Below are 14279 nucleotides of genomic sequence, written 5' to 3' on the forward strand. Positions count from 1 at the left end.
ACAGTGGCTCATGCCTGTAATCCTAGCCCTTGGAAGGCGGAGGTAGGAGAAATGCTTGAGCCCAGGAGTTCAAGACCAGCCTGGACAACACACTGAGACTCTGTTTCTACAAAACAATCAAAAATTAGCTGGGCATGGTGGCACACACCTGTAGTCCCAACTACTCAGGAGGCTGAGGTGGAAGGATCAGTTCAGCCCAGGAAGTCAAGGATGCAGTGAGCTACAATCACTTCACTACACTCTAGCCTAAATGATAGAGCAAAACCACTTCAAAAAAAAGTATTAGATCTGGAAAACTAGTCTTTCCTTATCTGTATACTAATTGGTAATACCCAGGAACATCCTTTCCCAAATGAAGATCAGCACTGCTGCTCTGGCCAGGCCAAGGAAACAGATGAAGGGAAAGAACATAAGAAGAGTGGAATACAGAAAACAAGAAGGTGGGATAAAATAAAGATCTGAGTCCCAAACTGCTGCCTTTATCCAGGTGAATAAATTTCAACAAAAGAATAAATAAATGTGCCAGAACTCTTAGGCTTTCTAGTTAAAAGGCTAACTTCCTTATTCACAGAAGATTCAAATAGCTCAAAGTTGGAAATACAACTGGTGCTCAATAGGTACTTATCAACTGATAAGTGTACATTTTACTTCCTAGCCTAATGGTAAAGCTATTACGGAGATAATACTGTCAAAGTCGGCTGGATCATCAAACATATTTGTTCACTTTTTTCCTGAAGTAGGAGATATATTTAATTCCACTACATGAGCCCAAAAAAGTATTATGAAATCAGAGATCTTGCCAGGAATTTCCCATGCCCTTCCCACTCAACCATCCCCTATTTTCACACGCTTAGGGAAGAAATATTCTATTCATTTACAGTAAGACATCCACTCCTTGCATAAAGAAAAATGAGTACATTGATCAAATATGAGGAACACTAGAATGTACTGCTGTGAGGACAAGGACTTTTATCTTTATTGTTCACTGTTGTCTCTACAGCACCTAGAAACATTATCTGCCACATAGCAGTTGCTCAATAAATACTTGCTAAATGAAGGAATGAATGAATGACTCTTTGAAGAAATAATTTTGGGCAACCTAAAAAAACTGTTTTCAATGTTGATGTTTTTATTAAGGCTTTGGAAGAGTCTTACTATTTTACATAATAATTTTCCCAACTACTTTTACAGAATACCTCAAAAGAAAGAAAATTTCTTTTACATTATAGAATTGATGATACTGTCCTAATTGAGCCAAACATAGAAAACTTTGGAAAAAACTTTCCATAAAACACTGTTTCAATATAATTTTATTAGCAGTTATTACATCAAAATTCACATTTAGAGGATCCAGAGGACTGTCTTAGAAAATTCCAAAGCATATTTAATTAGGTTTTAACAGTAAGGGAGAACTTAATATAACACAGCCCTTAAAAAGTCAAGAATACTACTGAAAATTAAGTGCAGTTCTATCAAGAACTAGAAATGAACTGCGTGCATAGTGTCACTTAAAGCAAAGTTTCATGAAAATATAATACACTTCTATGAATGTATCAGTGGCAAACATCATTGGCTTCCAAAAAACTGACACTAAAGGAATTTCCAATCAAAACACAAGCACAGTGGCTTTCATTCAATATAGAGCTATGATAATTCTATCAAGAGACCCTGAATCCTTACATACTTGTAATATGATTTTATGCTGTGACACTAGTACAAAACACATCAACTCTAATGCATAGATGATGACACATGATAACACGATACCAAGGAAAGCCTTTTTCTATATCAGAAAATGCCAAGTTCTCCAGTACTGCGTATGTTCGTCATTGCTGATCCAGTGAAATTCTACGTCCTCCAGCTTGAGCAGTATTATAGGATTCACAAATCTTACATTTCATGCCTAATATATGAAACTGAACAGTGGATCGTCCATTACAGTCATTGCAGAGAATCTGAAAAGAGATTAATTCAAATTAAGTATTTTAAACCTTATAAATACAAGTAGCATTGTCTGCTCATAATCCCTTGAAAACCATATTAAAGATGTGAAAATACATACGTAAGTCTAAACATTTCCAAAAGTAGAAATTTCTTTTTATTTTTTCACTGAAAACTCTAAAAAGCTATTAAGGTGGCTCTGAATTCAGAAAATGAAAAGGCAGATTTGAGCCAAAAAAAAGCTTATTTTAAAATAGTTTCCAAATATTAAATAGTATAAATAGTACAAGCCAGAAAATTAACCTAGGCATAATCAGATGAATACCTGATACTTATAATTCAAAATAACAACATGATTTCATTATTTTTCAGTCAGAAATGTATCTCAGTTAATAAAACCAAAATTTTTACACAAATAATATTTTTGCTTATTTTTTAGGTTTAGTATACTATTCTCTGTCTTCTCTGCCTTAGGAATAAATTAAATTCCAAAAAGAGTGTTCCTAAAATTGAGTAAATACAGAGGCTCTTCGCTCATCCCTACAGTAACAATAAGATGCCGTTTAAGAATTAATTTCTTCTAGTGCCAAGAACCTGAAAAATAACAAAGCTGTTAACCTGAAAATCAATACATTACTATGCAAGAAAAGCACTAGTTTTTGAATAGTCACACTACAATAAGCAGAAAATTTCCAAATTTGCTCTAAATTATAATTTGGAAAATAATTATTTAAAAAATGTGATCTAAATGGAGAAAGTGGATTAGTGGTTGCCTAGGCCTGGGGCGTTAGGGAATGACTGCTAATAGGTACGAGCGTTTCCTTTTTGGGATGATGAAAGTGTTCTAAAATTGTGGTGATGTTTGCATAACTACATGAATATTTTAAAAAGCACCAAATTGTACAATTTAAATGAATGAACTGTATAATATGTGAATTGTATCTTAATGAAGCCATTATTTCAAAAAATTATCTACATGGAACACAGCACACTTCGGCCTTTAGTCAATCACATGATTATCGGTTAGTATTCCAAAAGTGATTTTTCATTGCCCTAACAATTTAATTATCCACATGAATTATGAAACACTCCAGTGTAAATAAAACAAAAAATAATTTTCATTTGGCTTTGCTACGTGGTTTTTATCCTCATATGCTGAAGTATCTGAAGATGTTCAGAAAATGTGTAATATAACCAAAAATTATCTAGCCAGAAAACTAGGCTTTCCCATTCTAATCTAAAACTCAATACCATGTATGGCTGAGAAGAGACAGCAACACATCTTAATTAAAGGAAAAAAGATGATCACTCTCCATAAGCCAAAAGGCACAGAAACAACCTTTTATGCTTTAGGTTGCAAGCTAATTGCAACCAAATAAAGAAAGTCAAGACCCTCTGAATCTATTCTGGTTCAGGGCTGCCTGATTCACAAATTGTTTCTCAATTAAGTTCTGTTAAATTTAATTTGTGTAAGGTTTTGCTTCAAACAGCTGGCATCAGAAGTAGGATTTGAAGTACAGCTTTCAGTGACCGCCAGGAGCACCAAGGGGACCCAGTAAGGTACCGTTAGGCCCTTTGTGTCCACTGCTCTCTCGCAGCCATACATGGTAAGTTCTCAGATTCTAAAGCTCTGCGGATTTGTGTTTTGAGCTATCCAAGTTTTTCTGAACACATTTTCTATCTGAACTGAATTCAGAAGTCGCAACAAAAACTGGACTGGGTCCAGGATCCAACTGCCTTGGATCTAGCTAAAGACCTCTTATGTCTGACTGGGTCAGGCAGAAGCACAGTAAATGGCAAAACAGCAGGGGATGCAAATTTTGGCTTTTGGAAATTCACAGGGTTTTTTGTGTCCTGCCCTCTTCAATTCTTCTTCTTGCAAGTTTAAGTAGGGAAAAATCACTGGTTAAGTTTACCAAGGAAATATGAGAGCCAAAGCCAAGATTCAAGGTGAAAATGGGATCCTTAATTTCTGAAGAACTGAGCAATCTACCTTCTGGATCTGCCTACATTTACAAGTTTAAGTATTAGGCCCCAGAAGCAGCACTTTTTAAACATTTTATAGAAGGATAAAATGCCATTTGCTTATAGAAATGGCAAAACCTTACTAAAAGTAATTTAAAATTATAATGGAACGTCCCAAATGAACACTTAAAACTACACTTTAAGAAATGCATTTGACGATGGCCATAAGGAGCTGTTAAAAACCAAACCAAAAAAAAAAAGTGCATTTGAAAATGAGGACTCCCAAATTAGACTCATCTAAGAATGTCTATTGAGTGAAGCTTCTAAAAATATTTCAATATTTTTATTGCCTTAAAAAAAAAGATGTTTTAAAAGGCAAATAAAAAGCTTCACTGATAAGAGAAATTAAATCTACTAGCCTTTTGGCTTAGTTACTATACTGCCCTGAAGGCTAAAAGAAAGCTAGCCTGGATAAAATGTTTATAAAATATAGGCCCTCAGGTAAAGCTGACTTGCCTCTTTTTCAGATCTATCCATACTGTGCCCAGGCATGGACATGGACACTAAGATACTTCTGTTTAATTTTTTAGTAAACTGCAAACAATAAAAAAGAACGCTTTCTTTCCCCTACTGTCTTAGTGGGCTCCACTCTGAACTCAGTAATTTTAGCTAAGAAACAGTAGTTAAATTTTTAAAAACCATCTATGGAACTAAAGTATACCTTTCTGGCATTCAACTGGCTATACTGAAGGCTATCCTGAAACCCTTTTGGTAAAATCAATATATATCTATAAAGGAAATTTCCATTTCTAAAGGTGTCTGTCTGTGTACATTAGGAACTCTTATCACATTTTAAATTTACATGGTAAGTCATACCTTTGTTTAAGGTGACTGGCCATCTTGTCTTAACTTTTACTCACACCATTTTTTCCTTGGTTTGAGCAAATGATGGTACAATATTTACGTCTAAAGTCTTAGCTGTGTGCTTTTGAGATATACATTTTCTACCTTGTTTGACCTAAGAATTGGCCCTTTAGAAATGCATATTTAGGGCTACCTAGCTAACAATTGCTTAGGGAAATGAAACTAACCTGTTGGAAAACTGATAGTCTGAATGGGGAACAGAAAAACTATTTAAAACCCAGCAAATGAGAACCCTTTAGGAAAGCTCTAAGATCTGCTTCTGCCTGTCTGTATTCCTATAGGTGTTATGCGTATGTGATAACATTTGGTAAATAAAGCCAGTTTTATATTGTTAGTAAAAACTGAATGGCTTCAGAGGTGTCTGTTGAATATAATTCAACACTTGCTTGATTTGACTGTGAGCTTGTTTTGGGTTTTGAACCTCTAGATTCTGAAGTCTGGCTAGGTGAGGCCTGGGTACATGTTCTCAGTGCCTAGACCTGTAACTACAAGGCAGAATCAAGCCCACTAGGGCTTCTTCTTCCCTGACTTAGCTTTGCCCCCTGGCTATTCTAGGAGGGGTTCCATCCTCCAGGCATCATCTTTACAGCTCTGTCTTCTGTTCAAAGCTCTGTAAGTGGTACATAAATTCAGGACTCAGACAGGCTCTGCCCTTCATAGCCCTCCTGGTTGACATATGGCTACTTGAGACTCAAGGTGACTGAGAAAACATTAGGGAGGGTACACCTGTGTCCTAATTTCAAATTTTTTTCAGTAATTTAAAATCTTATAGTCATATGTTTAAGTAAATAATCATAAAACTTTTAAGTCATTTGTAAGTTAAAATGCTAAAACATTAATTATAAGTTTAAGTTTATATACTTTGGCATCTTATTTTTATATAGTATACAAAAGCTAAATATATTTAGATATCTTAATAAATAATAATTTAAGGAAACATCCTTCCAAAAAGTTAAAATGGCTTCCATCTATAAATACTGATACAAAACAGTTCAAAATTACTTCCTAGGGTTTTCACTGGAAATTAGGATTACTAAGAGTTAAAACTGCAGTTAATATATGTAATTAAAACTACTAGATGTAAGAAAAACAATTCCCTATATGGAGTGTAAAAACAAGCAAGATATACTTTTGGTGAGACAAGTTGCAAAGGCATGTGCTTAAAAAAATTCAGCTTTAGGAGGCCAAGGCAGGCAGATCACAAGGTCAGGAGTTTGAGATCAGCCTGGCCAATATGGTGAAACCCCATCTCTACTAAAAGTACAAAAATCAGCCAGGCATGGTGGTGTGCGCTTGTAGTCCCAGCTACTCGGGAGGCTGAGGCAGAAGAATTGCTTAAACCCTGAAGGCGGAGGTTGCAGTGAGCCAAGATTGCTCCACTGCACTCCAGCCTGGGTGACAGAGCAAGACTCCATCTAAAAAAAAAAATTTGGTCTAGTTTGAAGTTACTTAACGGTTGTTTCAAATTGAAGGAATAAAAAAGTGTAGATTAAAATACAGAACGTTCAAAAGAAAGAATTTTAAAAGTTTATAAGGGAATATAAAAGATTTATGGAACTCTTACACGGTAAAAAACTGACAGATTGGATGGATTTGTTTATAAGGTTTTACTAAAATTAGCTTTAGTCCTAACAATACAAAGGTAAAATCTGGTTTTCTCTCTTGAACAAAGATTTCATGTAGTATTAATAAGACAGTAAAATATTTTTGTTTACTTTTTGGGTAAACTTCAAACAATAAAAAGAGGAGACAAGGGGAAACATTTTATCGCACGCTGTCTCAGGACTTTTGATTGTTTAGAAAACTGAGTTTCAAAGAGTAAAGGTTTTTGCTTTTTAAAACCTGTTAATTCTCATTTTGGCTATATAAATGACTATTATTTTACAGTGACTTGTGATCCTATTTTGGTCAAGTGTTTTAAATCTTCGACACACTTGACAAGCTTCCCAAAATCAAATTTCAACTTCAAAATTAAGTCTTTTTTTTTTTTTACCTCTAACTTTGGCATGCTACAAAGGGCCCCTGCAGCATCCAAAAGAGAGATAAAAAGGATTATTTGATCTGTTAAATTACATAGGAAGCACTGTCAAATAAGAAATGATATTTAACCTTTGTGTTATATTTTTATTAAGATTTATTCCAAAATTATATGAGATTCTAAAATTCTTTATGTCGGGGTATGTGCTATCAGTCTTAATTATGGTTACTGTGTTATTGCAGGCCACAGAAATAACAAAATTTCCTTGTCAATCATGTCTTTAACTATAACCATTTTAAGTTGTTTCCACAGTTAACTGCTTAATTCTGATGCAGTTTCTCTGAAAACTAGACAAGCAAGCAAAATTCTACAGTACTGTGTCTTCAAGGAGGTTCATGAAAGGATGCAAAGGACCCTGACAACCTCTCTTAAATACAGACTTCTGACAACTTTAGGACTTGGACTGGATAACAATTCCTAGAACTCTAATGGAGAGACTGACTGGTTTATAAAACTGCTAACCCAAGCAGGATAAAAATTAATTGAATACCAAGAAAATACTTTGCCAGATTTTCACACTAAAGCAGCCAGTACTGAAATTGTTTAGATTTCAATCAACTCCACAATCCAAGTCAAATTACCTATAATAACCCTTCAGTTATCAGTGGTAGGCACCTAACCTGGTATTTAAGAGGACACAAATCCAATGTTAAGCGTGGACTCATGGAGAACCTGGACAGCCACCTGGCCCTTCCTAAATCCTTAAAGCTTCCATTATTAAAAGTTCTGCATTCCAGCCAGGCAAGGTGGCTCATGCATATAATCCTAGCACTTTGGGAGACCGAGGCAGGCAGATCACGAGGTCAGGAGTTCGAGACCAGCCTGGCCAACATGGTGAAACACCGACTCTACTAAAAACAAAAATTAGCCAGGCGTGGTGGCGGGCACCTGTAATCCCAGCTACTCGGGAGGGTGAGACAGGAGAATCGCTTGAACCCTGGAGGCAGAGGTTGCAGTGAGCGGAGATTGTGCCACTGCACTCCAGCCTGCACAACAAGAGCAAGACTCTGTCTAAAAAAAAAAAAAAAAAAGTCTGCATTCCATGGCTCACCATGGAAAAGATAAAATATTCCAAATTTTATATGTATATATAAAATTTATATATATTGCTAAATTGCTAAATAATTTATGACCAATGTTTGCTTTGTCGAAACCATAATCTTGGGAAGACAATCAAAACTTCAAGTACATTTCTGCTACCTGATGGGCCATTTAAGTATTTATAGAGGGATTACATTCAATTGTCATTTTGAGTGCATGTTTTCTGGTTGTATAGAAGGTATCCCATGCAAGAGGGTTAACTCTATTACAGTACCTAAAAGGTTATTAAAAATTTGTTTCTCTCATGGGACATTCCTAGAGAAATCTCCAGTGACAGAGGTACTTATTTCACTGGACAAGTTGTAAAATAGTTAAATAAGATATTACAGATACAATAGCATTAGGCAAAACTAACTGAATTGACTGGATTGCCTTGGTCAAAGATATTGCAGATTGATATTGCAGATTGATGGTAATCAGATCTACTTGGAGTGGAAAACATAAGTTGACCCCTTACGAAATAATCACTGGAAGGCCTACATACCTAATAATAAATAGAACCTCATGTATCTTCCACTACCAAATTCTGATATGACTAAATGCCGCAAGGCTTTTATGCATTATGCCAAAGTATATTTTCACCAGGTAAAGAAAATTTTGATGGTCCAATGACCAAGAACAATCAAACCCTTCACAATCTACAATCTGGAGATTGGGTCTCTGAGAACAACATCAGAGAAAGACTGCCCTTCCCACCTACACTAAAGCTTCTGGACTTTGAACTTTAGGTTCATTATCTCACAATTCAGAAGGGACCCTCCACACTCTTGGAACTGGACACCCATTAGAGACCTTAAGACAAAGTTAACCAGGAAAGTTTCTCCCCAGAAGCAAGCAGCATTTTAGTGTGGACAGTTTTTTCCCAAGATCATGAATCAAGACTTCTCTGTAATCATGACTCTTATCTCTCAATTTGTTCCTTGCTTATGATTCTGTGAACAACAAGTGAAAAAGGGGTCTCCTGTGTGCACTCCATAAAAATAAGTCTAAGATGGAATAAAAAGGGTAATAAACACTAAAAAACAAAACGTAATCTCAAAAATCAGCAAATATGTTCTCCTGAAATAAATTGTAAAATAATTAAAAATAAAATGTACTTAAAAAGTCCCACCAGTGATCCAACCCTAGTCAGTTATATTACTGACTGACTCTGGCAAGTAATATGTAAACAATTCAGAATAAAGTTTTTGCCTGCCATCTAGTGTTGGGAAAAACTACATAGAAGTATTCTTAAGACTTTTTTTTCCTGATCTGAGCTACTTAACTAAAATTTAAAAATCATTTTGTGCTTTCCATTAATCATCACATTAGCATCTGTGTCAAACCAGTATACTTTTTTTTTTTTTTTTTTGGCAAATTCGAGCAGGAGGACAAAAATAAGAGTGTCAACAAGGAATCTACAAAGTTTTCAGTATTGATTCTACTCACATCCACAGTCATGTTCTGATATTCTGATGGCATAGGAGTCTGTGCTACTTCATCATCCAGCTGTCTCCAATACCTGGTCATATCTAAAGCAGAGTGCATACATAATGGACATCTGTAGCCTCTGAAAGAGACAGAAAGGTTATTCTCCAAATATTAAACAAAGAATATATTAATTCAGGTATACAAGAAGATGCAAGCTAACTGCCCCATGAACCATTCAAAACAGGCATTTTCCTCTATTTCAAGATAATCTCTTAGGAACCTGGGAACTTTCACACTATAAAACTTTTAAATTAATTCCTGTATACTTATTTAAAACTAAGTCTTTTTCCTCAGTACTCTAAAATGGAGAGGAATTAGTCCATATTCTTTGTAGAATATACTTCATATATTTTTATAAACTAATTAAGCTACTCCTTATCTAAACAACCTTAATTTCTTAATACACTCATGCAAAGAGACTGTATTTGTTTAAAATTATTCAGATATTATTTCCTTTCTAAAAATTTGAAAAAAAGAATGCTCTCTCTAGCTCTTCACATTTTTGCTCATCAATCTGTAGGACCAAAATACAGTCTCCTCTTTTCAATTATTTTCATCTAATTTTAATATCCTTTCCACTAATAAAGTCTTAGCTTTAATGATCACTTCACCTACTTTCTTTTAGTTTACTATACTTGGCCAATATAACAACCTAACAAATTTTTAGCAATATTTTTCAGCATTTTTACAACACTGTAACTGCATCTGGCAAAAACTGCACTTCCTGGTATATATGGCCAGAAAAAAAAGAGGTAACTATCTCAAATTGTGGGAGGAGACAAGGTTTAAGAGAAACACATGGCAAAAGTGTAGTTCTATATCCAAGACGCTTTGTCTGGTTTTAACAATATTCATCTACGCTACCCATTTCAATATAAATATTGCCATGCCCAATATAGTATAAGTAACAATGTTTGTCCACCTCCCCACACCACACACACAAAAAAATCAAACATCTTACAATTATTTTTAAAATCCCAAACACTCACTCTTTCAACATTTCTTCATAACACGTTCTGAAAGAAAATATAAGATTATTTTAGTAAAACAAAAACTGTCTCCACTATTTTCAAACATCATTGAGAAAAAGATGTTACTTTACCTATGTAAAAGATGTCCACATGGCAAGACATGAGCAACAACACGGGATGTGTGAATGTCCTGTAAATGAAATAAATGTTAGTGCTTGTATGAAGACAATATAAACATCCAAGTATTTTAAATTCAAAAGCTGAGACTTCCAAAGTAAAAAATATTTTAAGCCTACCTCCAAACATATTGGACAATTCTGTCGGGACACATTTTCAATACACTGTTTAAAAGAGAAATTCACATTAACAAAAGCTTAACTAGATTAAAATGTCAGGTATAACAATATTAATAATAAAAATTAACAAAACCAACTTACTAAAAATAATAGCTAACATTAATATATGCTTTTTATATGTCAGAAGAGATTTTTAATAGTTATTTAAATCTCACACTATTTCAGGCTTGGCATATTATCTGATACAATGAAAATGCTCAATAAACATTATTGAGATTACCTTCATTTCACAAATAAGGAAAGTGACTTAGGAATTTAAGACACTTACCCAAGATCCAAAGATAATAAGATTTGGAACCTTTGCATATTATGTATGTTTTGCTCCAAAGCCAGTGACCTAAATTAGTAAGCTCAACTACTTACTAATAATATTGGTAATAATAGTTCATATTATTGAAATTTACTACATGCCATGTTCAGCACAGTACCTGTATAAGATCAATTAAATCTCACAATCCTAGATGAAATAGGCTATGATTGTTATACCATTTTACAGTTAAAGCAGTGGAGGCCTAGAGAAGCTAAGTAACTTCCAAAGTCACACATTAATAAGAGGCAGAATTAAACTGGAGCTCCAGCAGGCTAACTTCAGAGCCAGAGTTCTTAATTTGACAAGATGTAATGTCTGGTTAAATCCAAGGAGGTAAGGGGAAGCACTGTGCCATGGAAGACTCCCAGGTTTTTAACGGAAGCACTTAATAGATGGCAGGACCACTTAGTAATATAGACAATAAAAGATAACTGAAAAACAACATAACAAAAAAACCATAACAAAAAAAGATATAAGTTTTTGAAAGATGACAGTATAGTGGGGAGAAAAACCCTCAAAATAATAAGCTTAATAGTAAGTTTAAAAATCTAGACTGTAATCCTAGCTCTGCTATTTACTAGCCCTTGAGATTTTGGACTAGCCACCGCTTTAGTCTTATGTTTCTTATTTATAAAATAAAATTAATACATATTTCATTTGATTCTAAAGTGCACCTCACACATACATTTTAACATCCCTGCAATTACAACATATCTGATCATCAATGGCATCTCTGAGTTGATGGAATGTAAATACCGAGGTGAGGATGCAATGAATTAGTGTTTGCACACACACTACACATGCTTTGGAAACCAGAACATCATAGAAATGTAATCTATAAGATACTATTGACTCCTGGCTATGTCCATTAGCATGGCTTGCCATCACCCCAAACTCAAGTTTAAAAACCAAACTCAATCTTTTATCTTCAAAAAATTTACAATCTACTAATCAAGTACCGTAAGCTGGAGCTGAAAATCTTCAGAGTCATCTTTACTCTGCCTCATTCTTTTTCCTTAATACCATTACCACATCATATATGTTCATTATTCATCTCAATTTTCCTCACCACTTTACTATTTAGGCCAAGTTCTAGCTAATATTATATTTCTGCAATAACTTATTATCCTTATCTTCTATCGAACCTACTATACTACTAAGTAAATGATTTCAAACAGTCTCTTTCCAATTAATATCTATCTGTCTCTCTCTCTCTCAAGAGCTACAATGTTGCTACTTACACTGTTCTCCCTTATCTGGAATTTCCTATACTTGAACAATTATGATTTACACTTCACTTTACACCAATCCTCCATTCTCTTAATTAAATTCTTACAGTAGATAGAATCAGTACTATAATGTAATACTTTATTAGATTTTTTTTTTAAATAATGAAAAAGGGCCTGGGATTGTGACATAATTCCTACATCCAGATTCAAAATATGTATGTCTTAATTATAAAAAGAAATAGTAAAATATTTTCTGAATTTTCTTAGAATGTTGTGCTAATTAGGTTACACCATTCAGTATTTCTCCTGTTTTAAAGTTATTCTTAAAAGCAGTACCAATGGTAAGAATCCATAAACCAACTTGGAAGTTGCCAGCATTATGCTAGTAAGTGATATAAGCATTCTTACACTATAGAGAAGAAAAGGAACTGTAGATCAGATATTCTGAGACACATATTTTAAAATATCTACTTGTTAATACTGCTTTTCAAAAAAGCAATATAGTTGCACTTGGAAATACATGAAAATTAGCATGCTTCCAAAACATATTAGAAGTTAAGCTTGTTTCAAAAACACTGTAATACTTTAAAAATTATACAAACTAAATTATATACCTTGTGTCTTCCTTGAAGATTCATAGCTAGGCATAAGTTACATTTCAAACAATGGAAAAAATCTTCCTTTGGACCAATCCTAGCAAAACACATGAGAGCCAAAAGATTAGATTATTTTTTACTACAGTCATGATTTGTTCATTATGTAAAATACAAGTTTAGTCCCTGTAAAAAAAATTTCCAGCCACAAGGGAGAATATGGGATAAATCCCTATCTCCCCAACATCCCTCTCCAAATGTAAGCACTATACAGAGTGGTATCTACCCTTCTAGGGCTTTCTTTTCTTTTTCTATAAAATTGCAAAAATAGAGAAACACAGACACACACACACACTTCGGGTTTGATTTCTTATATTAATGGATTCTTTCTACAGATGCTGTTCTGCAACTTTTTTTCACTTAATATATTCTGAGGATTTTATGTCTGTCTACACAAAACCACTTCATTCTTCTTAATAGCTACATTAATGGCATGGATGTATACTAATTTTTTTAAATATTCCCTCATAAAGATCATAATTTATGATCTTTAGTTGCTACAATGATACAGTAAATATCCTTGTCCAGACATCACTTAGTCCACATGTTGATTATTTTTTACAAGATTCCCAGAAGTGAAACTACTGAGTTAGAAGATGTTGCAACATTAATTGTGATACTGCCAAACTGACCTCCAAATAGACAGTACCAATTTATACTCCCCACACTTTGGCTAACATGGTTACTTGTATTATAGACAAACAAAAGATGTCATTTTAATTTGCATTTTGCAAATTATGAGACAGGGACTGTACATTAATGTTTATGAACTACTTGGATTTCTCTGTGGATTGTCTGTTCATATGCTCTGTCCATTTTTCTACTGAACTATTTGTTTTTAACCAATTTACAGGTAAAAAATATATCATGAATATTAGTTTTTTATTTATATAATGAATATCAATGTTTTCATTTGCATGCATTATATTTATATATCATCAATATCAATTTTTTATTTGAATATTTTATATTTACTTTTCTGGTCTGTGATTTCTCTTAACTTTGTCATATAGCCATTTTTAATTACTATGTAGTAAAAAGTCATCAATATTTTCCTGTATAGCTTATGCTTTCTGCCTCTTGTTTAGGAAACTTTTGTAACCTATAGATCATAAACAGACTCTCCTATGTATACTTCTAGTACTTACAGCTTTTCATTTTTATATTTTTCTTTAATCCATTTGAAATTTTCTATATATGGCAAAGGTTAGATTGCTACTTGTCCCTAAATTTCTATTCTCCACTTCTTCTACAATAATAGGGTATTTAGCTAGGCACTGAGCTATTCAGAACTGTCCTGAATAAAGACTATTTTCCAACA

At 33.9% G+C, this 14279-nt stretch overlaps 1 protein-coding gene across 2 annotated transcripts in view; it reads right to left on the reverse strand.

Annotated features, from left to right (window-relative positions):
- Positions 1–1109: 1109 nt before the first annotated feature.
- Positions 1110–14279, reverse strand: part of RCHY1 (ring finger and CHY zinc finger domain containing 1) — a 32079-nt gene continuing 18909 nt past the window's right edge. Inside the window, exons 4-9 of one of the 2 annotated variants that reach the window (XM_009240087.3) lie at positions 12920–12998; positions 10707–10751; positions 10542–10600; positions 10429–10455; positions 9398–9518; positions 1110–1955 (exon numbers count right to left, since the gene is read on the reverse strand). In XM_009240087.3, the coding sequence (XP_009238362.1) occupies positions 1827–1955; positions 9398–9518; positions 10429–10455; positions 10542–10600; positions 10707–10751; positions 12920–12998 (460 nt within the window). In that variant the 3' untranslated portion in view covers positions 1110–1826. The remainder of the gene's footprint in view (positions 1956–9397; positions 9519–10428; positions 10456–10541; positions 10601–10706; positions 10752–12919; positions 12999–14279) is intronic. The other variant, XM_002814877.5, reaches the window with a different exon arrangement.

This window comes from Pongo abelii, chromosome 3 (assembly GCF_028885655.2).
Source record: "Pongo abelii isolate AG06213 chromosome 3, NHGRI_mPonAbe1-v2.0_pri, whole genome shotgun sequence".
Taxonomy (NCBI): Eukaryota; Metazoa; Chordata; class Mammalia; order Primates; family Hominidae; genus Pongo; species Pongo abelii.